Source organism: Falco peregrinus, chromosome 2 (genome assembly GCF_023634155.1).
Source record: "Falco peregrinus isolate bFalPer1 chromosome 2, bFalPer1.pri, whole genome shotgun sequence".
Lineage (NCBI taxonomy): Eukaryota > Metazoa > Chordata > Aves > Falconiformes > Falconidae > Falco > Falco peregrinus.
In genome coordinates this window covers 70445671-70472156 of record NC_073722.1, presented here as the reverse complement: position 1 = coordinate 70472156, position 26486 = coordinate 70445671, and the positions used below count along the sequence as shown (strand labels likewise).

General features: G+C 40.4%; 1 protein-coding gene across 6 annotated transcripts in view; it reads left to right on the top strand.

The window, feature by feature from the left end:
• The window catches only part of BANK1 (B cell scaffold protein with ankyrin repeats 1), a 167069-nt gene that overhangs the window by 128339 nt on the left and 12244 nt on the right, over positions 1 to 26486 (top strand). For all 6 annotated transcript variants that reach the window (XM_055796562.1, XM_055796558.1, XM_055796557.1 and 3 more), the window contains 4 exons: positions 9132 to 9228; positions 10787 to 11092; positions 14016 to 14297; positions 24350 to 24412. In XM_055796562.1, the coding sequence (XP_055652537.1) occupies positions 9132 to 9228; positions 10787 to 11092; positions 14016 to 14297; positions 24350 to 24412 (748 nt within the window). The remainder of the gene's footprint in view (positions 1 to 9131; positions 9229 to 10786; positions 11093 to 14015; positions 14298 to 24349; positions 24413 to 26486) is intronic.

Sequence of the window (26486 nt, the reverse complement as noted above, 5' to 3'; positions counted from 1 at the left end):
GCAGCACGCAGTACATTGGCTGTGGCTCAGCCATGCTTTTTGAGAAGGCAGAGTGCATTGCACGTCACACAGCTTGCTCTGGCAAATGGGGAGCAAGCAGTAGAAGGCAGCAGTTTTGGCTGGCCGGATAATATATGCTGTTCTTGGCTTTCTCTAAGGCAAGTCTTGCTTAGGTCAGGAGGCCAGGTTTAAGTGTTTCAAGGGCTGGATCCAGCCCCCAAGCTACTCAGCCCACACTGCTTTAAACTGCTTTCTCTTTCAGCATTTCATGGCAGAACATGTGCAGCAAACCCCCCCCTTGCTTTCCACCTGCCCAGCTTTAAAACTAGGTTAGGTTCCCAAGTGTTTTTTGTCTTTGCTTATAACATTGTATTGAATGTTTCACTGTGCTCATGCTTTAGAGAAATCTGTGTTTTCTCATCTGGTTTTTTTTGCAAGCATGAGTTATCAAGCAAGGTAATAGGGTAGTAAAAGTGCTTAACATTAATAAAGCTAATGAACAGCAATGTTGGATCTGTCCTCATGCATGCAATCAATTTTATGAAGCTGGCTTCTTCAGTCATTTCTCCAGGTGCTCATACAAGGCCCTAGGAAAAATGAGTAATAAATACTTAAACACTTCCAATACTTTGATGAATATTTTACATTGTAGAATATGTGAATATTAGTAACATTAATGCAGACTTGAGAGTTAGAAAAATTTTTATAACCAGAATGGCTTGTCACTAGGCTGTAGCTCAGGGGTGTGGGTGGAACTGAATGAAGGAAAGTGTTTGCCAAATTGTTTGCTAGCTTTTCATGAAGTACTGAGGGTGCAAATGGCAGATATTTCCTGGACCATATCTAGTTTTCGCCTTTGCATTCTGGAAAGCTGGGGCAGGCCCAGTGGCAAAGGGTATAGCACAGGGTAGACCATGGCAAGGGTCAGACAAAAGGAGCAATAACTGTCAAGATGGATGCCAAATGGCAGTATATTTGAGGTCCCTTCTACTTTGGTTGCTGCATCTAGAGTCTAAGCAGACAGTTCTGGCAGGTCTGAGGAGTGGTCTGAGCAGATCACCTGGGGCTGGAAAAAAAGTCCATCCACTGTGTTTCCATCCAGTTTCTCTGAAAGCAAGAACAAATACTTTAGAAAGCAAGTCTTGTATGCCTGTGACAGGGAAATGGAGGAAACATCCAGCTAAGGAAAACACTTTCTTCTCTCTTGAGGTTCTGAGATAATTTACCCTATTTCTATACCATTTTCACCTGTGTTTAAGTTCACTCCCAGTGAAAAGATGCTATAGCTGTGGTTGTGGTCTGTTAAGCAATGCAAACCTCTGTAATCCCTGCCTGGTGAAATCTGTATCCACATCAGTCAGAAATGCACTGAAGCCCTTTGGTTGATAAAGCCTGCAGAGCACAGGAGAGGACTCCATCCCCTGAGAGGCACCAGCACCCTGCTTGGGCTACAGGACAGATCTCTTGGTTTAGCCAGCACAGTTCACCTCCCATGGAAAGAAACAGTCTGCCAAACATGTCCCTGGGTATCTAGTAACAGAAGAAAGCAGTGTTTTATTGTTGCTACTGCTTTCTGGAAGCAGATGGCATAGTGTAGGCCAGAAGGACAGCCCCTTCTTTTGGGAAAGGCTCTCTCCTCTCATCTCCCAACATCAGTTCTTACTGGAAGTTAAGGTTGTCTTCATGGGCACCAAAGTGGAAATGCTTGTCCGTCAGAAACTACCCTAAAGGACCGCATAAAGTTAGTGTTAAAATTGTGCTTCTCGTAGGACTTAAGAGAGTTGGAATCTAGTCCTGCTTTTGCAGAATTTAAGTCCTTTCTAAATAAAATGTGGATGTGTCACCCACCCAAAACCAGCTAACATTAAAATGCAGACAATGATGGCTGTGCAGAATTCACTTGGAAGCAGTGTAGGGGTAGGAAATATATCACGTTGATGCTTTAATGCTGGGTAAGGAAGAGAGCTGAGTTTCCAAATGAGCATGTTAGGGTCAAAGCCAACAAATAATTCAGTAATGAAACATGAACTAATAGAATCATTTGAGGAAATATTTTCTGCTCCCGAGATCAGAAATGCCAACATAGGGCATAGAATGTGAAGTGTGGTGGTGTTTTGAATGATACTTAATCTGTTTCTACATCTATACAGCATACGTGAAAGTGGATTTTGTGGGAAGACCAGATGAGTGTTTTCTATGAGGTTTGGTTTTTTGTTTTGTTTTGTGTTTTTTTTTTAATAGAGGCAAATCTCATTTTCAGTTCTACAGTTTGTGAAGAGATCAATAAGTTTTCTATTACGTCAGGAAGTCACATGGAAAAGTCCGTGAAATTACTGAAAATTTATGTCACTTAAAAAAAACAAACAAACAAACAACAGGTTCATAGTTTTCTTTTTAAATTATCTGGAAGAGACTTTCCACTTTGCAGTAGAGAAGATGTAGAAACAGGGGTGGGGTGGGGTTGGTTGTTTGGGTTTTTTTTAACAAGTTGACCTTTTTTAGAAGAATCCAGCATACTTTTTCAGAAAGAAGCCAGCATATCTTCTTTTGATATCCATACCATTGCTTTGAATTGAATAGATGAAAACCCATCCTTCTCTATTGGAGTAGAGAACTACTTATGATATTAGGGCTTGTTGATCTCAAATTGAGGCTTAGGTTGCTTGTGCTATCTCCCTTTCCTAGAATCTTAAATGCTGATCCGTAGTGATTTGTATTGTTGTCTGCCAACTGGGAAGGCAGAAGTTTCTTTACAGTTTCATTTGGAGGGGATTTTTAGCCAAAGGAAGAGAAAAAGTAGGCCCGTGCTCAAAAAACTTAGGCAATTGTATAAAAATTCAGAAGATACAGAAGTTAAGATAAGGATACAGTTCTTTTATGTGACCAAACTTGGAATTAATTCATATAAGAGATAGCTGATGGAATAATTTACATGTTTTATATGAAAGAGCATAGCTTGTTCAGGAAATACAGTCAAGGGTAAACAGGAAAAAGTGCAGTGTTTGTGTAACAGCAATGTGTGGGCTTGTTCTGAGACCCAGATCACCAACACCTGCCTGGAAAGCAGTACGGCAGGAGACATTATCCAGCAAGTTTTTAAGTGCATTGGTAAGGTTTTGATGTTTAAGGTGAAGGAGGTAGCTAGAGGACTCTTTCCTTTGTAAACAAAGAAGAGAAGGTCATTGAGGGTGTCCAGAGAGAGTAATGTTGGCAAGAGGAATCTAAGATACGTTATTGTATACAATATCGTATACAATACAATGTTTCTGTAATGAGAACGAGAAATAACAACATAATAGTGGTAGATTTCAAAAAAAGCATTTCTAATTGCGAACTTACCTCACTGAGGAGAAAAGAATGGAAGTACAGTAAGTAAGAGAACAACCCCAACAGGAGAATGAAGTCCTTAGGAAGTAGAAACTGTAGCAGGTTACTAAGATTCCCAGTAGTGTAGCACAGGCACTTAAGGACTTTATGAGAAAGACCAAGGCACACAATGAAATGCAGCTAACAAGAGTAATCAGAAGTAATAAGAAATGTTTTATAAGGCTAGTTTTCAGCAATTCATTGTCAGAATGGAAGGGCTTATTGATTAGAGTCATCCTGGTTCCAGTGCTATTCAATACCCTGTTAGCAATTTAGGTAATAGATTTTTCAGTATTCCTTCCAGCTCTACAATCCAATGTGGTGATTTATGGGTGGGCATACTCTTACCCAGTTACATGAAGTTTTGAGATGTTCGTAGTTCTCATCTACTTCCAGGTTTTCAAAACTGTTGGCTTTACTTTTAAGAAAGGACTGTATGCAGTATTGAGGCCTGCACTGAAGAGAAAAAAAGAGAGAAAAACCACTGAAAATATAAGTGCAAATGAGTCCATGTCTACTTGGTTTTCTTTTATAATAGTATTTAGAGAAAATGGCGATAGTTTCTTTAGGATGCACTGACCCCAAAGACACAGGCATCCATGTACCTGCATAGTTGCTATCAGATAATTTTAAAAGCACCACTGTACTTGCATCTGAGCTATCCATGCCCTCACAGCCTTTCTAGCAAGTCCATATAGATGGTGATAGCCTTGACCAGCACGTGGCAACTTGTTTCTCAGAGACCCAGGAAAATCAGGGCTCCGGATCAGCAGAGGGAGAGGGCAGCTGTGGAGTCTTTCAGACTGGTGCACCTCAAGGAAGCCACACAATGGAAACTGTTTCACTCCTGGTGTTTGACACAGGTTCAACTCCAGGTGACTGGCAATGTCATCTTGTTGCTTAATAGTCAGAAGAAGATGCCCCAAGCTGCACTTGGAGGACAGCCATACCGAGGTGGTCCTCTGATCTGAAATGCTGAGCTACAGAGTAGCAGGACACACCTGAATGAGCAATGCTCCTCTTGGCAGAGTTGCAGACTTTGAATGTTGGGAGTGGAATAAGAAGGACTGTTGTGGTGACGTGTTACAAACAAATCAAGCAGACAGATCTGTCTCAGCTCTGGAAGAACAAGCCTTAGTGTGACTGGATAATATTTTTGAGATATCTGACAGCAAGGCTGAAATGCTATCCAGCAGGCAGCTGGAAATGTCCTAGAGTCCAGAAGAAGATCAGATAGTCTTTGTCTTAAAAATTGAAGGCAGCACCTTCAGTTTAATCTAGTGTTTGAAGTCTTGCTTCTCTCAGAAAAAGGCTTAATGAAGAAAACCGGTAGGCAGATGGACTGACTGAGGTGTGAAAGTTGAATTAGAAATAAAGATTAGAATTAAAATTTAGATGTGGCCTGTGGCAATCCTATAAATTATGGGCTTTGCAAGACTGGCTGCAGGGAGCTGCCTTTTTTGTGCTCTCCTGCTTGAGATACTGCCTACAAGGAAGATAATTTGTACTGAAAAGGAGGAGAGGATCACCTAGCTCAGGCAGTAATGCACTGACTTTCAGGAAAGAAAATCTTGTCTCGAGGAAGGAAAACATGGTGTTTTTCACGCATCTTTTACACAGGATGCAAAAACATCATTTCATCCTGAAGAAGAAGATATGTGGAGAGAATGCAGCAAAGTATATCCTGGTAGGCCTGGCAGAGTCTGACTGACTTGTAGAGAAGAAAATTGTCTGCAGTTCCGGTGTTTAATGAAAAGATTCACTGCAGAGCCCCACAGAATACACATTTCATTTAGCGTTGTAAGTGGTTCTGCAGTAATGTGCCTTGTCCAGATTTAAGGGGTTTGCCAAGGTGGCATTTGAGCTCTCAGGTGCAGCAACACTGAATGCCAGACAGCACAGAGCTGTGACTTGAGAATACAAAGTCTACAAGAAATGAGAGAATAATGAACAGAAGGGATGACAGATTTGTCAAGACAGAGACACAAAACTGTTGAGTCCATGTCAGCATTTTAATGGTGTGCTTGATATTTAAGCCTAAACAAGCAACTCTTTGTTAGTCCATACAACAACTTAAATATTCCAGTGCACTTCTATGAGCTACCCTGCATCACGTCAGGGAACTAACTTCCATGGGCTAATAATTATTTTTTAATTCAGCTGTAACTAAAAAGAATGTCTTGTCAAAAGGATCCATAAGAATTTTACAAGCAATGGTGAGGATTTTCTCTAGCAGTTTTCCTAGTTGCTGCAATGCCGAAAAACTGAGGATGTAGGAGAAAGCATGAATTCCCAAATTACAACTTAAGAAATACCAGTACAGTAAGAGGAAATAGAGATGTGAGTCTGAACGTATACTCACGAGTGATGTAATTATTCAGTGTAAAAGAGATGGACAGATAGATCGATAGGTAGGTAGATAGATATACACACAGTTGCCTTCCAACTTATTAAGGGCCGATTTTCTGGAAGAAAAGGACAACTGATAAGGAGACAATTGGAAAAAGCAATGGAATCAAGCACATACGAATCACATGAATTAATGAATTACTACCCTAAGCATTGTCCCATGCCCAATTTTAAGCATGAAGATCTGATTTTGAAGCTGTTCAGCAATGTACTGTAAGGAGTTCTGTGTTACTTCTTTTCTAGGAATATAAGGTATGGATATATTTTTCTATATATCCACTTATATCTTATACATAAAGGCTAATGTGAGCTGTGATTGATGTATTTACCTGTGAACTACTGTTTATAAGTGAAGGTGCTTCTCACTCTTGCCATAACTTGATACAATGTCACTGTTGGGTTAGATTCCTCTGAATTCTTTCATGTTTCACTCCTCTCTGTACACAATGGTGTGGGCCCTTGCCAGGGGGAGGATTCCCTCGCAGTACATATTCACTGGAGAGAAATATTTTTGAGGGGTAAGAAATCCTTTGCATAAGAAGGAAGAAATCTTTAGAAAACATGTCTTAAAAAGGATAGCTTTTCAGAAAAGCGTTGCAAAAAATGCTGACAAGATGGTTATAATAATTTTGCTAATGGCATTCTTGAGTAAATAACTGAGGTAAATCAATTCAGGCTTTGTATAAGAGAGACAGTTCTGAAGCTATTAAAAAACTTGGCCTTTTTGAAAGACAGTTAAAATACATAACTGAAAGAAAATTAAGTTTTGATGTTGAGAGGTGGCATTTAGTCTTAGGACGTGAAACATCATCAGCCTCTCAGAGGACTTTCAATTCATTCCAGCATTCCTGTGGCATCTTGAGTTAAGGAAATTTTATTGCTAACTAGAAAGCTAGAGTTTCAGACCTTCAGAGCCCTTTTCAGCAGTCTGTTGTGAGCGGCTCTGTGCTGACAGCAACAACTTTTTAATACCTTTTTTTGTAATACCTGTTTCCCATAAAGCTAGTTCTTCCTGTGGAAGGTGACTTGACATCAATAAGAAATCCAAGTGTAAATCAAAGAACCTAAAAGTAATAGGCATTCATTCAGGACATCATGGCAAGGTTTCCAAGCCGAGCCATAGGATTATTGTGATTTAGCTATGTTGCTTTGCATTCTTAAATAAGGACACTTTCCACTGCCTTTGGAGGTGCTGCACCATTTTCAGCTGCATGATGTCTTTATGCCCAGTATCAGAGGAGGCTTTTATCAATAATTTGTGCATTATACAGAATCTTTTTCTAGTGCAAACATATTTAGTTAAAGTCTGTTTCCATCTTTTCAGTTTTTTCTGTGTTTCCCAGGTCCAGGAGACTTTTAGGAAATGTCGTCAGCGGCTAAACTTCTGAACTGCATCCTGAATTCCCTAAGATACAGCATTATCAGTGGAGCCACTGTAAGCTAGCAGGGCAGGAAGGCTGACCTTCAATATTCTGACACACTGAGGTTTCAAAGATGTATATTAATCATATCTATTCTGTTGTTTTCCTGCAAGTCACCAGGTTTCCATCAGCTGAGAAATATCTATGCCAAAGAAGAAAATCAGAAAGTGCCATTTGTTTCCTTGACTTGCCCTTTTTACCTCATTCTATGAACTATATATCCGTGTGTACTTCATGTTTGCAAAGATAAAAGAATTTCATGGTACTCAACTGTAATAGCAGAAGAACTTAATAGTGCTCTGCTTGTTTGATTTCTTCTGCACACATCCTCTGTTCACAGGAGAAATGCAGAACTTATCAGAAGACCTTTTTTTTGCCTCAACTATGCAATTACATTTAGCACATGCAGGCCTAAATCTTCTGAAAATAAATATTCTGGAAAGCTCTGACTTCAGGGCTTTGAAGAGGTATCATATTTCTGTGAAGTGTAGAGGAACAAGACAAACGATGGGGAAGTTCAGGCAAAACAGAGTTCTGTTTGTGTGCACTGATTTGCACATTATATGGTGTAGAAGACCGAGATTAATACTTCGTTGTTGGAGGCAGGTATAGCCTTGTGGAGATCCAGGCATATTCTTAAAACAGCGCTAAAGTGGGCCAGGGAGGCACCTGATGCACAGACTGATGGCTGCACTGTCTTAAGGCTGGTATTCATGAGATGACTGTGTACAAGAGCAGCAGGGAAGAAGGCATTCTCAGTTCCCCAGAAAAAAACACCATTTCTCCAAACTTTTTCCCCTTTCACACAGTGAAAACTCTGTCCCTGAGGCAGTGGCTGTGGATGCCAGGAGACAGCAGGATATTAGGAACAAACTTCTTGAGAGTCTTGGACAAGCTCTTGGAAAGCAGTTTCTGTTCATCAGTTTCTTCTCTTGACTTCACTGTCCACTAATCTGCTTGTAATTCATCTTGCACTCTGGATCATGTGTGGACCATGCTGTTTCTCTGCCTGCTTTGGGGTTGGTGTATTCAAAACTCCAGAGTTAACGTTTTGTGATTTAAAATTCCTGAATAATTATTGAGGGCTCCATTGTGTATTACACTTACATGGGAATCAAGGTCCTGCTGGACTCCTTGGGGGGGAAAAAAAGGGCACCTTTTGAAATTCCAGTTGTTTCTGAAAATCAGCAATTAACAAGTATGTTGTATATTTTAAGACAACAGAACTGTGTGTAGTTATGTTACAGGTTTGCTCTTAGTGGCTATGGGTGAGCAGAAGTTTGTACCTCTTCTGTGTGAAGAAATACATTGATAACGTTTTCGAGAACTGTTGTTCTGACCTCCTGAGGTTAATTTTGAATAGTGCTGTGTGAACATAATAGCTTTCTAGAGGAACAAAACCCAACACTTTGCCACATTTGGGCACTGAGGTAGAACTGTCAGCATGCTTTGCAGTCCCGTTTCTGTCTGTTTCATGCACGTGCGGCTTTTGGTACTAACCACTAGGCTATGCGAATGTAATGGGCTCTCCACAGATTTCTTGGATGCTGTGCACCCTTGAGCTATTCAGTAATGTCCTATAGACTTCCTGGTTTACTGGTCTTTGTCACTACCTATGAGTGCTTCACTGCTGGGAGCAGAGCTGGGGACTGTCTGGACAGCCCAGCACAGTGCTAAGGAAAGACCAATTAGCCTCAGTCCTTGCTGTGCAAATTTGGATATCACTTCATGGCAGAACCTTATGTCCTTTATATGTGCCCAGATATATGCATTCCTTTTGCCTATAGTACTTATGCCACTACATAGTTGCAAATGCATGATATTTCTGTCTCCACTTCTCCCTTAGTAGAATGCTGAATATTATATTGATAGCAGAATGTGAAGGTAGGAGATGATATCACCAAAACAACTGTTCTCCTTTATTTTTCTTTCAAGATTAACACAGCAGATAACTTCACCAATTGCAAGAAGGAAGCAGAAGAAGATGACACTTACATGCTTATGTTAGCCTCAGAAACCCAACGAGCTGTGAGTAAGTGATGTTGTTAGACAGCTTTATCAGTAACAGAGCATGCGCTGTATTGAGTGGGATTATGGACAAACAGAGGGGGCAAATTATTTTAATACTTTCGGTTTCCACATGTTACTGCAACTTCCAGGGAGGGCAGATATCCTAGGAAAAGGGGGAAGGCAGGTGAGGGACGCAGTCATGGTAAAAGTCACCACCCAGTAAAACAGACCTCACTGCAACCACCCCTCCTGGTAAATTCTGGAAATCTGTGATCTCTGCTCTGAATCTATAAAACAGATAAATTCTCCAAGTTTTCAGAGAACAGCCTTCATATAAGGGGAGACTCTGCCTACAGCGGCAGCCAAGTCCTGAAGACACAGATAGTAGACATTTTGCAGCTTGATGTTCATACATCTAAGCATGTCTTGTTGACAATCTGTGTGACCATACACATTCCCCTTGAAAAGTGCAAACAAAATTTCTGGTTTGCATTTACTGGTGGTGTGTGTTTTGCATATGTTTTGCAGTATCATGGATCAATAAAGCTAAACTTTATCCTATTTGTATCTTACCTGTTTGTTGACAATTCTGTTTTCTCAACTGTCTCATATTCTGTATGAAAAGGATATTTCTTATTTGCTAAATTTAATCTGGTTGCTTTAGCACATCTGGGTAGATGATAGACACTGTGAGAATGAGAGCTAGAAACCTGGTTAGCCCCGATCACATTTTCGCTGTTTCTGTCATGCTGTACATGTGAACACGTCAGGATGGGCACATGGAAGAAGAACACGGACTTGTGGACTGGAACAGCTGGCCATGTTTGCCAGCTAAATGCCCTAACCTGCCATTTGAATCAGTGGTGAAAGCAAGGCGTCACCAAAGGGTAACTCAGGGTAGAAACCTAATTCAAGGGGTTTGTGTTACCTGCTATGCATTGACTGTGAGTCTGCTGATGGACTTGGATAGTTTACTCTGTTATGTTACTGAGGCTGACTACCCAAATCTCGATGCTGTACATACTGACTAAAATGTGCGCTTTCACATCCCTCCACTATATTCTTGGTCTGCAGTCTGCAGGCCACTGAAGACAAAAGAGTTCCATTTCCACAAGCATACAGCCGTGTCTCCCAGGGACAACATTTCTGGGTTGTTTTTTTTTCATTTTAAAAAGATTCAAATAAGCACCCAAAACCCATTGTACGAAAACAAGTTACACAGCTGCCTGAGCTACAGCTTTATTTTACTAAGTGTTGCTCTGTGCTGCACTGAAAGTCAAGTAATACAAGTCATGGAGGCAAGGTAATTGTGTGTGATTTCATTCTGACAGCAGCTCTAGAAAAGTTTAGCATTGCATGCACAAGGATGGTATCAGAGTAGCAAGATACAATAAAAACTTCCACTGTTGATTTGGTAAATATTTAAAGAGCTATTCACTGACAGTATGTATTTGACAGCTTTCCTACTGTATCAGTTCATAAAAGTTTTATTAAGCCATTGTGTTGCTTCTGTGGGAATCCTTTAAACAGGAAATGTTTCCAGGTGGCAAATTTTAAATGAAATAAAATGCATTCTTTAGCATTAAAAGCCACGCAGAACCCAGGAGATCAATGTGGACTTGGATCAAGGTGCCAACAAGAAGCTGAGATGGATGAGGGAAAGAAAGATGATGTAGAAGACAGCAGAAAGGAGACAGAACATGAAGATCAAGAAGAGGAAGATTCATACAGCTTTCACAACAGTCCTGACAATTTGTATGCCAGCATACCTGATGACCTCAAAGAGAACAGAAGAGGCTGTTTTTCCTGTAAGGGGCCACCCCCTCCTCCCCCTCAAAATCTACCTGGCATCCTAAGACAGGACGATCTGCACAATTTAGCACAAGGTATGATCTTGGGAGGAAAATAACCCCAGGTACAAACATGTGCAAGTGTAGACTAGGTGCTGCTGTAGAGATTATGTTTGATTACTTCTTCTAGCAGTGGTAGCTGGGCAGTATGGTCCTAAATTTGCAAAGCAAGCATGTGCACATGAACTTTGCCACATCAAGATCTTCATGACCAGGTATGTCAGCTTATACTGTGATATGGACTGCTGGGTTCAGGTTTCAGGTTTTTGCCATACTGCACATCTCAGAGAGCTGCCAAATAATACATGATGCATTGGATTTACAAGAGAGGCTTGAAACAAAGATTGAGCTTGTATTTTTGTCAAGTTGACTCAAGCATTTACCCTTTAAAAATATTAAATATTATCTTGATTTAATACAGCTTGGAATTTCATAGGTAGAATTAATAGAAAGTGACTGTATGGAGAGATTCACCATGTTAAAAGTATTAAACACATTTGATTTAATACAGCTTGGAATGTCATAGGTGGAATTAATAGAAAAGGACTGTGCAGAGAGAGGTAACATAGTATTTTATAGTATTTTAATACATTTTAGCCTATATTATGGTTAGAAATAAGAGGCTATATTGTGTTGCAGAATGAAAAGTGAGAGAGAAAATGTGACCTGTAATAAAATGCTTTGCCCTTTTTTTTTCTTTCCTTTTTGTTTAAAGTGCTTCTGCCCCAGAGTAAAAACCTCTTAGTATTGTAGTTTGATTCAAGTGATGAAAAGCCCAAAATACTATTTGTATCTGTTTCAGAAAGGATGATTATAATTTTTTCTTATTGAGAAAAGTATGCAAAAGAATTTGAGCTTAAATACCAGACTTAAATAGTCACATAGGGTGAAAAAACCCAGCTTATTTGTCACGGACACTACTGATAAGTGTGCACACAAATTGCTTCTCAGTTTCTCCACTGCTTGTTACAGTTAACTCTGTTTTTAAATGTGGCATAACCTATTAAAGTCGTAAATTACATCACCAAGCACTTTGAAGTTTACATAAGTAGATCAAAATAGCTTTCTAGCCTTATAGCCTGCTATAGGTAGGGTTTTGTCCTGTTTTCTGCTGTGAAAGAAAAAGCTGGTGTATGCAGGAAGTCATAGGTGGATTCTAAGAGAAAGAGGGGCAGAATAAAAGTAATGTTAAAGGTGCAGTTTACTTCCCACAAAATACTCAACTGCAGCTATGTGTGCATAAATGAGGAGTCAGCTTTGGCATACAGGATTTGTTACTGTGGGTTTGATATAAATGCCTGTCTTGGTCACATTACTACTTGATGGTATAGCCACATGAGAGCTACTCCCTCTCTGCCAAACACCGGCTGTCTGTATGTGGGTACCAGCAGAGAAAGTTTCTCAGCTACGTAGTGTCCTGTGCTGAATCCTGTGCTGGGGAGGAAGAGTTTGTCTAAAAGCACTTCTGTGTGAATAGTTCATTTAAAACACGCTGTGAATTTTCCTGAGAGTTAGCCTCAGTTTCGTCATTGGGGAGTGGGGTGGGGGCTATCAGAATTCCTCTAAATGAGGATGGTGCTTGCTTTCAAAGAGGAGCTCTTAGGAGTCATTGCGACGTATTTTTAGTCAGCCACAGTTTTAGGTGTTGCTGTGGAATACGTAAAAGGCAAGTCTCCTCTTCGTGAAATCTGTTTTGGCAGCGGCATTAGAGTGCCCCCAGTGGGAGTTGAAAGGAAGAATACCCGACAGAGAAAGAAACAGAACTTTTATGGCAACGTGGAAACAAAATATTTTTCATATTTAATATGACAGGTGTATCAATCCCACTTGTTGTTTTAAAGCATTTTTGCATCTCAGCCAGAATATCTGTTGACAGTACATATTAATAATACATCCCATTTATACGTGACACATCCCATTTATAAATGTATCTCACTTACAAAGATTGTTTAGCTCCCCTGAACCCATAAACAGATAAAACAGTTCTTTAAATAGCGGCCAAAGGATTGAAAACACCAGTAGTGACCACAGCCTAGTTTAGCAGATACACATTTACAGGCAGTAGATCACAACATGAGGAAAATGTAACTCAGTACAAGAATTTCAGGCAGGTCTACTGTTTTTGTATGAAAGACGGGTAATCAGCACAAGGAAGTTACAGACATTTACAGGAACACCAACCTCAGTAACAGCTTCTAAATCTTACCATTTGTGGTGGTTTTAAAGACAAATTAAAACAAATCCAGGTACTGGGAAACTCTTTGATTCCTTTTAATGCTGTAAAATGTAAAATCTAAAGGAAAGCAACTTCCAAGTAGTTGTACTATGAAATACATGAAATATAGGTAGTATAGAGAGTCAGGGAAGTTACTGGGGGAGTTAGATAGTCTTAGCATAGATTATAAGGGGTCATAAATTTCATTTACACTGTAAGGGGCTTTTAAAGTTTTTTTTCACCTTGTCCTGCAGTACATCTTTGTAAAGCCCTCAAAACAAGTTGGGATATCAAAGATATAGGAAAGACAAAATCCAACATCTTCTAAAATAAGTTTCAATTCTTAAGTCATTGTTGCAACAGCTATCAAATTGTGTGACTTTCCAAAATGCCACAGGAACCACTTACGTGGCTTCACCATTAAAGAATATGTTTGCATGACTCTTGCGGGAGCAACAGGGGCACTCGGTATTTCTTTTAAATAAGCCCATTTATTTTGTGGCTAATAGCCAAGCATCTGCTTTTGATAATCCAATGTGAAATCATGAGGAGGCCCTGAAGTTGGAATTAGTCCTTTGGGGCATCCTCTCTTCTGACTTAGATGATCAGAAGCCTCTGAAAATCAGAGTGCTTTAGCTGAGAAGTGAAATGAGGTCTCTGAGATACTTTAGGAAACTATAAAGCTTTAAGTCCTAATCTCTTTTCTTTACCCTATGTATGGAACACAATTCCTTGCTTTTTCAGAGAGGAATTTTGTGGAGGACAGAAGTGAAAGAGAATGTGGTGGTGGACTCATAACGGCACGCTACAGAGAAGACCAAGATACATGCGAGGGAGATGGCGAGGAGGAAGACCCGTACACTTTGGTGAAACTGGATGAATCTCTGTATGATTTCGTACTGGCTGAAGAGGAGGAGGAGAAAAGGAAAGAACGCAGGTCATTTATCATGAACAGGCCACCAGCCCCTGCCCCTCGTCCCATGTGTTCACTAGTCAGGGATGAGAACACTCCCTATATAGTACAAGGTTAGTGCTGCTGCTTTGTAAATATTTGCTGGTAGAATACAGATGTGTCTATTCTATTTGATGAATAGTAATTTTAAAAGGCTAAGATCCTTGTTCAGTTACTTTCAAACCAAGATATCGGTTGATTCAGTCAACCTATTCTCACCTTTCAATTGAGCTGAGAACATCTCTAACTAATGTTAATTTTCAATTTGCATCTCAGATAGCATCACTTTTTTGCTTTAATTTTACAAAAATTGTGATGGAAAATTTAAGAATCGCTGGGCTAGCTATGAGTGTGTCTGTTCTTAATGGTGAGATACAGAATGTGCTATTTGAATAGCCTATCAGTTCCTATCAGTTTGTCAAAACTTTTTTGCTTAACTCTGAGAAAGATTGTAGTAGGTTTTTTGGGGGGATTTTTTTTTCCCCTGATGAGAGCGGTAGGGAGAAATGGGAGTGTGAGAGCTCTTCTTTCACATATCCTTTCTGCAATGTATGGCTAGAAATGGCCACCTGAGGAAGGATTGTGTCCTTTTACCATTTCTGTGAAAATGGGGGGACCTTTTTGAGCTTATTCATGGAGAGGTAAAGCTGAAAGAGATTTTTTTATCATGTGGTCCAGTTCAGACTCAAGCCAAATTTCAAAATAACAAAAGTAATTTCTGTGAACCTACTGCAGAGATCTCTGTGTAAGCCCCCAAATCCATACTGCCTGCATTTCCAGCCTCTTCTACAAAAACCTGCCATGTAATAAGAATATGCATAAGAATAAATGGTAGAAAACCAGGCTGAGAAAGGACACCAGTAGATTGCTTACTCCATCCAGCGCATGCTCTGCACTAAAAGAGGATTAATATTACCCAAATCATTCTGCCAAACACAGAGGAGCACCTCCTTTTCTATGCCTATTTCAGTCAGTAATTTATTTTATTCTTCTAGCTAGCTCTCTGCCTCCAGGCTGTATAACTCCAGGTGAGGGCCAGAATGTGTAGGCTAATGCATTCATCATTCAGTTGCTCTTTCTTCAGTAGGTTCAGGAGGTATAAGGATAAATCGTAACAGTAGTTAAAGTGTAATCCAAGAATGGATGTATACAGGGGGCCTGTTAGAACTACAAAAGTCCTGGAATGGTCGCTTTTACTAAGATTGCTAGAGCAGCGTCTCGTATCTTCCTCCTCCATAATAATAGACAGGCCAGTGACTTGAAAACCCTTACTGTGAAGATAAATTATTTGGGAGATTGCTTTTACTGTCTTTTATTGCACTAGAGTGTTTCTGCTTTTTCTACCCTAACTGTTCACTAAAGAAGAGACTATAGAGGAACTGCTCTGATGGGACCATAGTTCTTTTACGCCAGATATATATATAGATAGATACATATACACACACACCCAAGGTTTTTAGCTTTGCTTTTATAAGCAGGTAGTGGTAGACAAATTAGTTTCCTGTTGTTCTGTGAAATCAGCCTCTGGGTCAAGTTCATTTACTTACACCATACATGAGAAAAGTGGAAGTACTTCAAGAAAGCTTCAGTTGACACCTCAGACTTCTGTTTTGCCTGGCCATCCTACTGGTTCCAGATCTGGAGTTTCTCAGTCTCCTGTTTTGATAGTGAAATGTTAGACAGAAGTGATATATCTTCAGCTGAAAGATTTTTCTTGCGGCTTGGGTTGCCAATTTTTCTCCTCCTCCGCAGTGGTTTAAAAAACTCTGTCCAGTCCAGCAGTATCCCAGTTTCCAATTTATTATATTAAAACTGCTTATAATCAGAAAAAAAGATTATTTCACTGTAAGAACCAGAAAATTTCACTCCAGTCCATCATTAAAATCTGCATGTGTTTTCATCCATTGCTTTATAAAAGAATCGAATCACTGTAGAATAAAATTACTCTGGCTAGTGCATATACAAATTTTTCATCTCTCAAATTAATGATAGTTTCAGGTTTTGTTATCATACATTATGTTAAAAAGAGCATTGCAGAAGTTGCAAAGCCAAATAAACAAAAAGTTAGAATTGAGGTAATTTTGCTGTCTTACTTCTTTCTCCATGCCACAAACATTACAATTCTTAAGTGTGTATATACATGTATACACGTAAGTCCTTAAGTATACAGCCACATGCTGCTATTTATCACAGATACTTTGTTTCATCTGTTGTTTAAAGTGGGTGAGCGTAAGATGCAAAATTCTTCATTTTTTTTTCATTCCTATTTTTGTTTAAAATAAAATTCGTGCCTGCCCTAGGTCCCAGTGTGTTGTTTCAGGCCCTCCTGTGATAAACCCTTGGATTTTTCTGGATTGATTTTTTGGATCTCCGGTATGAAGTAACTAAGATGCAATTCCTAAGACTAACAGTATTGGATAAGGTTGTACCTATTGAAAGCAGAGATTCCATTGATTTCATGGCCACTACGAGTGCTCCAAACTTCAAAGTAAATCATGAGTGTGTCTAGTCAGCACCCTCATGTCCTGGATTCACCAGCCTGATTGCTGACTGAAATGACTCATCTGGGGTTATGCTGGGGCTGTATTGGAGAGAGAAGCCCTGTTCTGCAGAGCAGCTTTTAGTTACTTAACAGAGGCATCCTTCCCTCCTCTTTGTTCTCCTTCCATTCAGTAAATACCTTTTAACTTTTAAAACAAATTAAATATTTCTGTAAGAAGCAGGTTGTCTTCACTGCACAGTTCTGGTTGATCTTCAGAACTGTTCGCTTCTGGTGTCGAGTAAGGTGCAGGTCCTATGGGAAAAATGGGTTTAGAGAATGGAGCAGGATGCACAGAGGAGGGCTGTGTTAAGGCTACACAGTCACCCACGACTGATCCCCATGTACTTGGGGAGTTCATGGAAAGAACAAGTTTCATGCCCCAAGGATCACAGGGGCTGTTGTGATAGCACCGTGCAGAGATGCAAGAAGAGAATTTTTCTTGCCCTTTATGCACCCACAGAGATGATGGGCTTATTTATTGGCAAAAAAAAGCATAAGCATTGCATAGTAGAAATGGCTTTTGCTTTTTGGCTTGCATGCTTGGTGCCTCCTTTTTAATTTGTTTTTTGAATCCATCAGGACAAAATTAAGTGGCTGAATTCGCACGAGGGTTTTCACCACACACTGAAGTCCATGAAGTTACAAAAGAGTATCTTCTCCTTTAAGTGAAAGTGGTGGGGTTTCCATGAGAACAGCATAAAAGAATGTGAGCAAATAGCCCTCTTCCTAATGAGTAGCTTTCAAATAGATGGAAGCTCAAGTATATACTAGGCAGAAAGCCTGCTCCCTGTAGGTTACCCACTTGGTGCTCTGCAGAATAAGATAGCAGAACTGTTGATCTATAGAAAACAAACGTGGAACTTTACAAGTTCGTTTTTTCGAGTCTCTTTCAGAGCAGGATCTGCACTTTAAAACCTAGTCAGTAGGCACTCATGATGCAAGCTGTCGTAACTGAACTACCACAATATATGGTTTGACCAGCTGACCTGAATTTGCGACGAATTCTGGGAAACATGAGTGAGTTGAAATATTTAAAACAGGAACGTTCTAATTGCTTTTACTCTGTTTCATTTATTCTATTTTCAAATTTTAATGAACATGCAAACTACTGTATTGAACACTGCTAAACGTACTGCATCTTTAACAAACAGAGAGCACATTCAGACCACTGCAAGAATTCTGCCTTCTGTGTGAAAGGCTCATCAACCAATGGAGCTGCAAATTGGTGCCATATAGCTTGTTGTCCAGATTGTGTGACTCTTAGTGTGCTCCCTTTCCATTCCTCAAGTGCTTAGTATTCCTTTTTAGGTTATTTCAGTGTTTTCTCAATCATGTGCTGCCAAAACAACTGTTAAATAAATTGTATGAAGGTGTTGCACTTTCAGTTTACAGTGCAGTTTTAATTTTCCCCGTTGAGACCAGATTTGATTGAGCTGGAAACCAAAGTCCCTGGTGGATCTTAGGACAGGTGGATGAGTTTCTATAATGCCTCCCTCCCATTCCTGACCTCCCAGGACTACCTCAGGGCTTAAGGATTACGTTACTGTCCTGGTTTGATCATTTACCTCTTTATCAGGGACCACCAGTATGAGAGAGGCTCTCTGCAGCAAGGACACCTGTCCTACCTACAACAGCTTAAATGAAATTTCATATGCACTATTTCTTTGCAAGCCTCTCACAAATCCCTGAAGGAATGCGTTTCCCTTCTGTGCACTGGAAATGTTTTACTATTTAAAGATAGCTGTCTGGGGGACTTCACACTAGGGTTAAAAGTTAGAAGTGGAAAAATATGTTTCCCAGGTACTATCCCACAAGAAAATAGCTTTCTCATTGCTCCTCAGAATCAGAAGATATGCAGAAGTAGCAGCAGCCAGTGAATATTTGTAGGTAGGCAGAATATCTCATATACAGAATAGACAAGATAAATGAATTGAAAAAACAAAACCCAGAACAGATCTGTTAGTGTCTTGGAAACTTACCAGGCTGATTACTGGGAACCGTAGTGATTGCATCTTGAGTTAGTAATTCTTATTATGCACGTTGTTTAACTGCTGTAAAGCAGGGGTTTCCAAAGTGTAGTCTCATGCAAAGTGCAAAACATTTATGTCCCACAGAGGGATTTTTTAGTACTTTCCTACAGTGAGTATAAAGTACTGCAGTGCAGATGAATTTCATTATGTATCCCCAAGTTAAGGGTGTTTTTCCATGAATAAAATACTAGGAACCACTGCTCAGCTGTCTTAGAGCACTTAAACTGTTTTTACAGACCCGGCTGGGAAGTGGTAAACCAGCGTCATCCACTGTGTTCATTCCATCAGATTTTTTGCTATCTTGACTTCGGTGGATTGAAACATGTACTGAATAAGGGGCACAGAGAGAAAATATTTGTCTTGGCTGAAAAGCAAACTGTTCTAAATAGCATATTTCTGGTAAATACAGAGTCTTCCCCTTTTTTCCTTTTCTCTACAGAAGAAACAGGACTGCAGAAGTATATTCGGGTTTTACAGGCTGGGGCAAATATTCTTGAGTATATCGCTCGAGTCCTTCCAACTTCTATGATCCACTAAGTTAAATTTCTGATAAGAGCAACAGTGGGGAAGTTCTCTGCATTGTGTGTGACACAGCAAGCATTGACACCGCCTTCTGAACGGCTTCTTAAACTAACCACCAGTACCTATTCTTCTCCCTCAGTTTTTACCCCTTCCATAAGAAGGGTTCTGGTATTACTTTTATTATCTTGCCTCAGTGTAGGGGAGTTGTCTCTGTGTAGTCTCTTGAGGTCCCTCCCTGACCAAGGTTGCTGGAGTTGTAACAGATCAGAGCTCATATTTGACAGACTGAGAATCTCACTGCAAATTGGGAGGAGAATTGCTGGTGAGCATAAGTTTATTTTTGGACTAATGTTTTCACATTGTCATTACACTGGTTTTAAAGTCATTTTCCTTTTGGTCTGAGAAAATGGGGTTTGTCAATCTCAACTGACTAATTATGTGGCTGTGGAAGGCAGAGGCTGACAACAGCCTGTGTAAGTTGTGACCGGTGGGCGTGATGCTGTGGTTCAAAAACTCGGGCGGGATGCATTGGGCGACTGCAAATAACGGAGCAGCATGGCAGTTTGGTGTTACCACAAGTGCATTTGACATCATCTAGTTTTTATTCTGCTGAAACAACTGTTGCGGGTTCTCGTAAGTGTCTTGAGTGTCAGACAGCACATCTAGAACAGATCAGAACTTACGTACCGGTTTAGATGTGGTCACTGCTTTTCTGACACCAGTGCAGTTAAAAACTGGCCAGTCATTTTCCCCTTGCCTCGTACCAGTGTAAGTGCATTCAGACACCTGTGCTACCGTGACAGGACAGCTTCTGGGACTTCAGCCTTTGTCACCTTGCACAGCGTAACACAGCCCAGCCATCCCTTCTCCCCAGTGCTTTGACCTAACGAGACCAGAGTCACGAGGCATGCTGATACACTTTTGTTCTGTGCTCAGCTGTCTCAGAAAAATAAAGAAGTCCATACTGTTTACAGTATCCCGTTTCCATGGTTGAGTTCATGTTAAGAATCACTAGACTTTTTTGGTTTAATTTTAAGTATGTGAACTAGTTTGCTTAAATTTTAGTGGCAGTCCTTTATCATCTCTCAGAAAATGTTGGTTAGCATTGCATTGGTAACATCTGCCTAGTCCTCATGCTGAGTGATGGTCAGCGTGTCGGCAAACAACACAAGACAAAAGGGAAATGAGATCTAAAATAATGGGGAAAAAAATGAACGAACATCTGCAGAGTTCTCATCTCCAGAATAATATGTGTATTATATTCCTTCCTTTGTATTCTCTGTGTATTTATCATCCCTTGCTGTGCTACATCTAATTTACAATCTAAATCAATGTGCACACAGTTTAAGTGTTAAAATGTTTAAATAACGGGGAAAATAGAGTGGGCAAAGATAGGAGTCTCTCCCTGCAACATATCCCAAGTAGCAATTCACCCCTCCTTCTGCATTCTTCTATTAATCATGAGTTAATTGTGTAACAATTCTAAAAAGAATGAAGCAAAAAACCTAAGAAGGAAGAAGCTTACAAACTCTGTAATTTGCAACTGAGCTGAGATGTGTTAATAAGTGCAACCCTAGTGTATTAATTAATTTGCATTATCACTTAACCTTGTGTTCCTATAAAGATTTTGTTCCCCTGGATTTTCATTTTGAATGTTTCCTAAATTAAACAGTCATGGCGATAGTAATTTTGTTTGGAACATCAGCTCAATGAAGCTGATGGGTAAATGCATCTTGAATTGCCCCAAGCAAACTGAATTCAAATTAGTGATATTTATTGATTGGGGGGTTTTCCACTGTGTCTTTTCTCTTTTGCGTTTGTTCTGCTGGAAAAGTTGAGTAAGCAGGTAGGTATTAGGTACAATTAGCTCACATTCTCTTCCAGAGGATAAGTTCTTTGGTCTGGTTTTATTTTAATTGCTAGTGAATAGTGGCAAACTGTTGTTGATTTTTAGAGGTAACGCTGCTAATACAACAAATCAGTCAACATTGCTCGTAGTTTAGATGGGTGAAGTAAAATGTAGACTAGAAACCATATCTTGGTTGATCATTGCCTCTTACCTGATATGAGTTGTCCTCTCCTATATTGTAACTGTTTCCGCATTTCAATTGCCTATGTTTCTAATTATCTCACTTCTTACTGGCGTAACACTAAGCAATTTTTGAAATGTCATAGCGCATCTATGATTCCTTACCATTACAGCTTTGTGTTAGAACCTCAATTAATTTTGAAAATCAAATTCCTGTTCTTTTTGTCAACCTGCCTTTACTGTAAAAAATTTCATTCTCTCTTTCTAGACGCTTTATACTCATCACAGTTTCTTGCACAGTGTGTGACTAAAATGCTCTTCTTGGTACAAAACTATACACATGAGACTTAGATTTAAAATGTTTCTAGCCCTTCTGTTTGTGGTGATAACCATGACAATATTAACACTGTTTCAAGCCTCATAACGTTATTTATCTGCATGTGCAGACAGCCTGAAACAACATCTGTAGCTACTCTGATTGAGATAAAAAAGGCAATTTAGAGTTCCTTGGATCCCACTCACTTTCCATGCCTTCTCTTAAGGATTTTCCCAGAGTTCTACATATTTGCTACAAAATTTGTGTTTTGTCACACTTTTAAAATGTTGTTTTCTGGTTTGATGTCCTATTAGAAAATATTGCAGTAGTGTCTTACTCTCAGAGTTTCCTTTACTGGAGAAATACAGAGGTCACATTACATTCCTTAAAAGTGATCTTATACCTAAGACATAAAAATTTATTTAGGGCATGCAAAGAACTTCATCTGTGTCCTGTAGCAACTGAAGAGAGGAGAGGAGAGGAAATAAAATGGAATTACTTATTAGTTCTCTCAGCCTCCTTTAATTCTGAGAAACTGAGAGGAGATACATTGTAGACAAAAATTATATAGCATGTATTGGGTCGGGACATTTAATCTGTAGATTTTGACCTACAAGCATCTATGGGTATTTTAGCCAGTCACAATGTGATTAAAAATTCAAAAGGACTTGCCTTCTAATTATGCAGATATTACTGGAGGGCACACATAAAGCAAAAAAGTGTAGTAGAAGTACTGCAACTTTTTAATCAGATTATCTATGGCAGAGAGGCTCTGAAAAAAAAATAATTTTTTTATTTCTTCCTCAGCTGAAGGTCTGTGGCATTCTGACACTTAAAAAACCTGCTATTAATTGCTATTGGTTTACTGAAGGACTATTAACTTTATCTTCCATAAGAAATAAGGGAGCGTATCCCTGTGCAAGATTAACTGTTTCTTTAATTCCACTACGGTATTCAAGCAGTTTGTAAGTAATTAGAATGTGGGAATTAAAGGGTAAATTGCTAGAGACTTCCCTAAACCTGTGGCAGTCGTGCAGTGGTGTATGCATATGTCTTTCCAGGCATTCCAGAAACAGAAATTTGTTTTCATTGACCTCACCCACTGAGGTCTTGCTGAATACTGAGTACTTGCTGCCAACTAAAATCATTTCCGCAAGATGCGGCATGTAAAGTGGTTTTGACAATTTTACGTTGAACTGTAAGAGTAATTCCATTTCTGATTACGCCAACATTGCAAAACTCAGCAGAAATTTCAAAGCACATCAATTAAAGTGCTTTCCAATCAGGGACATTGTTGAGTATATCCCTTCTCCTCCTCACGCAGTAAAATTAGAGCTGCCTGCATTACTTCTGTGTTCTGGTTTACTTTAATTTCTTCTTTAAAAAGAGAATACTATTTCAAGTATAGAAGGAAACACTGCAACCATATTTAGCAGGATTCTTCGAGAATTACAGAGAAAAGTTATTACAAAAGTTAAACTCTAACGGTGTTAGGCTGGAGCTAGGGACATAACATCCACAGACTCTGCTGCCTGTATAGTTCTTCTAGTCTCTCCATTTAGCCTGAGAACATTTTTAAGGAACATCAAGTCCCCAGCTGTTTTCATTCATCATCACCTTCCATACAAGCCTACTCAGGAGTTAGCTGGAGACTTATTCTGCAGTGTAGAAAATACACCCTCAGGAATCGCTCCTTCCTCACCTCTGCATGTAGCACGCACAGAGTTTAGATCTCACAGCAGTCTTTAGCATCCATTTTACAAGTTCCCCTGAGAGAAGTGGATACATCATACAAGGCAGGCTGAGCAGGCCAAGGTCCACTCAGTTTCCCAGGTCAGCAGGAGCAAGAAGCCAGGACTCTGGGTACCCTGCGGAGCGTGTCTGCTCTGCCACTTGAGCAGAGCTCCGTTGTTCTGGGCCTTGGCCCCTGCGCGAGTCTTTGCTCCATTGAACTGGCACCCTTGCTGCATTGCAGTGATGTCAGGAAGATTACTTAGTGGAAGGAATTATTCTAGTTATCAGGTTTTTTAGCTAAAAACAGAACTGAGACTTCAGAGGGAAAGCTTATATGGCAGTAGCTAAGTCGGAACCAAGCAGTTCCCACCTTCTGGGTTTTACATACGCTGCCAGCAAAAGTTTGACTGCAGCTTTTCAGGGCATGCCCAGGCTGGCTGTACTCCAGCCACCTCACAGGAATGGAGATGATGGGCTATGCTAGTGGAACAAGTGATCATGCTTTGCTGTTCCTGGTGCTTAAATAGACAAAAATGTACGCAAACTCTTTCTTAAGTAGTGTCATCATTCTCACCAAGTACTATTGTTTTTTCTGCCTTAGCTTTCCCCATAAAAGAAGAAACAGGCTACAGTGTCTGCACCATGTGAAGAAAACTCCAAAATCTAGCTGTTTTTTCGAAACAAGTACTCCATTAATGTGATAAGTCTGGTTTATTTTCTTCAAAGCTTCTTGTCATGGTATCTGTAATATCAGTAATTCTGCCATTCTGTGCAGCAGAACAGTTTTTCAAGTAATTAACATTAGACTGACAAGTGGGTTGAGAAGTACTTCTAGGCTAGAACAAGAAATTTATTCCAGCCTGCTTTCTGAGCCTACTTCCTTCATTCAGGAAGTGTGATGTTCTTTATTACAATTTTTCACCAACTTCCTTTTATTATTAATTTTGTTGTAGTGTTCCAGCAAAAGGCCACCCGAGTGCCCGGTGACAACAACAGGACATACTGCAGGAAGCCCGGTAAGGAATTTAATTTAGCTCTTTATCTGCTTTGATGCTTTTCAGTAGAACTAGTAAGAGATTTGCTGTGACTTGATTGTGACTGATTTAGTATCTATTTTCCCATATACCATTTATATCCTTAATGGTATTGCAGCATTAGGAGATCAGATTAAGGAAAGAAAAATAAAAGTTAGTCTTGTGGAAAAGATTTGTAGAGTCAGGTTACTTTATGCTCTGCTGTTTCCATTCTCCATTGTGATTAAGACCAAGAAAAGGAAGGGCAGGAGGGCTCAGCTGTGCACTAATTCCAGCCATGGAAAGGCAGCAGCATGGGGAGCAACTTGCTTACCCCAAGATCCATGTAAAAATGAATTTCTTGTGACAGTTCAGTTGTTACTTGAGTTGTAGCACATCCAAATGTTGCTACCATAAATTCCATTAATGGTACTCTAAAATAATTGACAATGTTACGTACGAAATGAACGAACACTGAGTGAAGATTTTTTCCTCCTTCTTTTAACAAGCAGCAGGTCAGGACAGCATATAAGCATCTGTTGCTGCAGCAGGGAACTGCAGTCTCCAGTGCAACTGGTAATATTTCTTATGAATGCTAAACCACTTAGGAAAAGATTACAGGACCTTCTAGCTCTTACTATGTTAGAATATTGGTAGCATACCTCTTGTAACCAACCTAGTGGCCTTTTGTGATGGAGCAACTACATCAGTGAACAAGAGAATAGCTACCAGTATTGTCTATCTGGACTTCTGTAAGGCCTTTGACATGGTCCCCCACAACATAGAATCATAGAATCACAGAATTGTTTAGGTTGGAAAAGACCCTCAAGATCATGAAGTCCAGCCATTAACCTAGCACAGCCTAGTCCACCACTAAACCACATCCCTAAGTGCCACATCTATGCATTTTTTAAATAACTCCAGGGATGGTGACTCAACCACTTCCCTGGGCAGCCTGTTCCAATGCTTGACCACCCTTTCAGTTAAGGAATTTTTTAACATCCAATCTAAACCTCCCCTGGCACAACTTGAGGCCATTTCCACCTTGCTACAACCTCCTTTCAAGTAGTTGTACAGAGCAGGAAGGTCCCCCTGAGCCTCCTTTTCTCCAGGCTAAACCACCCCAGTTCCCTCAGCTGCTCCTCATAAGACTTGTGCTCCAGACCCTTCCCCAGCTCCGTTGCCCTTCTCTGGACACGCTGCAGCACCTCAGTGTCCCTCTTGCAGTGAGGGGCCCAAAACTGAACACGGGATTCAAGGTGCAGCCTCACCAGTGCTGAGTACAGGGGGACAATCACTTCCCAAGTCCTGCTGGCCACAGTATCTCAGACACAAGCCAGGATGCTATTGGCCACCTTGGCCACCTGGGCACACTGCTGGCTCATGTTCAGCCTACCAGTCCCCCCAGCTCCTTCTCGGCTGGGCAGCTTTCCAGCCACCCTTCCCCAAGCCTGTAGCGTTGTGTGGGGTGGTTGTGACCCAGGTGCGGGACCTGGCACTTCTCCTTGTGGAGCCTCATACAATTGGCCTCGGCCCGTCAATCCAACCTGTCCAGATTGCTCTGATCCTGTCCTCAAGCAGATTAACACTCCTGCCCTGCAACTTGGTGTCATCTGCAAACTTACTGAGGGTGCATTCAATCTCCTTATCCATACTTCTCTCTAAATTGGAGAGGTATTGATTTGATGAATGGACTGTTCAATGGATGAGGAATTGGTTGGGTGGTTGCATCCAAAGAGTAGTGGTCAGTGGCTCAATGTCCAGATGGAGATCGGTGACAAGTGGTGTCTCTCAGGGGTCCATACTGGGACCAGTATATCATCATCAATGACACAGTGGGATTGAGTGCATCCTCAGCAAGTTTGCAGACAACACCAAGCTGAGTGGTGTGGTTGACATGCCTGAGGGACGGGATACCATCCAGAGGGATGTGGACAAGCTCAGGAAGTGGGCCCATGTGAACCTCATGAGGTTCAACAAGGCCAAGTGCAAGATCCTGCACCTGGGTCAGGGCACCCCCTGGTATCAATACAGGCTGGGGGATGAAGGGATTGAGAGCAGCCCTGTGGAGAAGGAC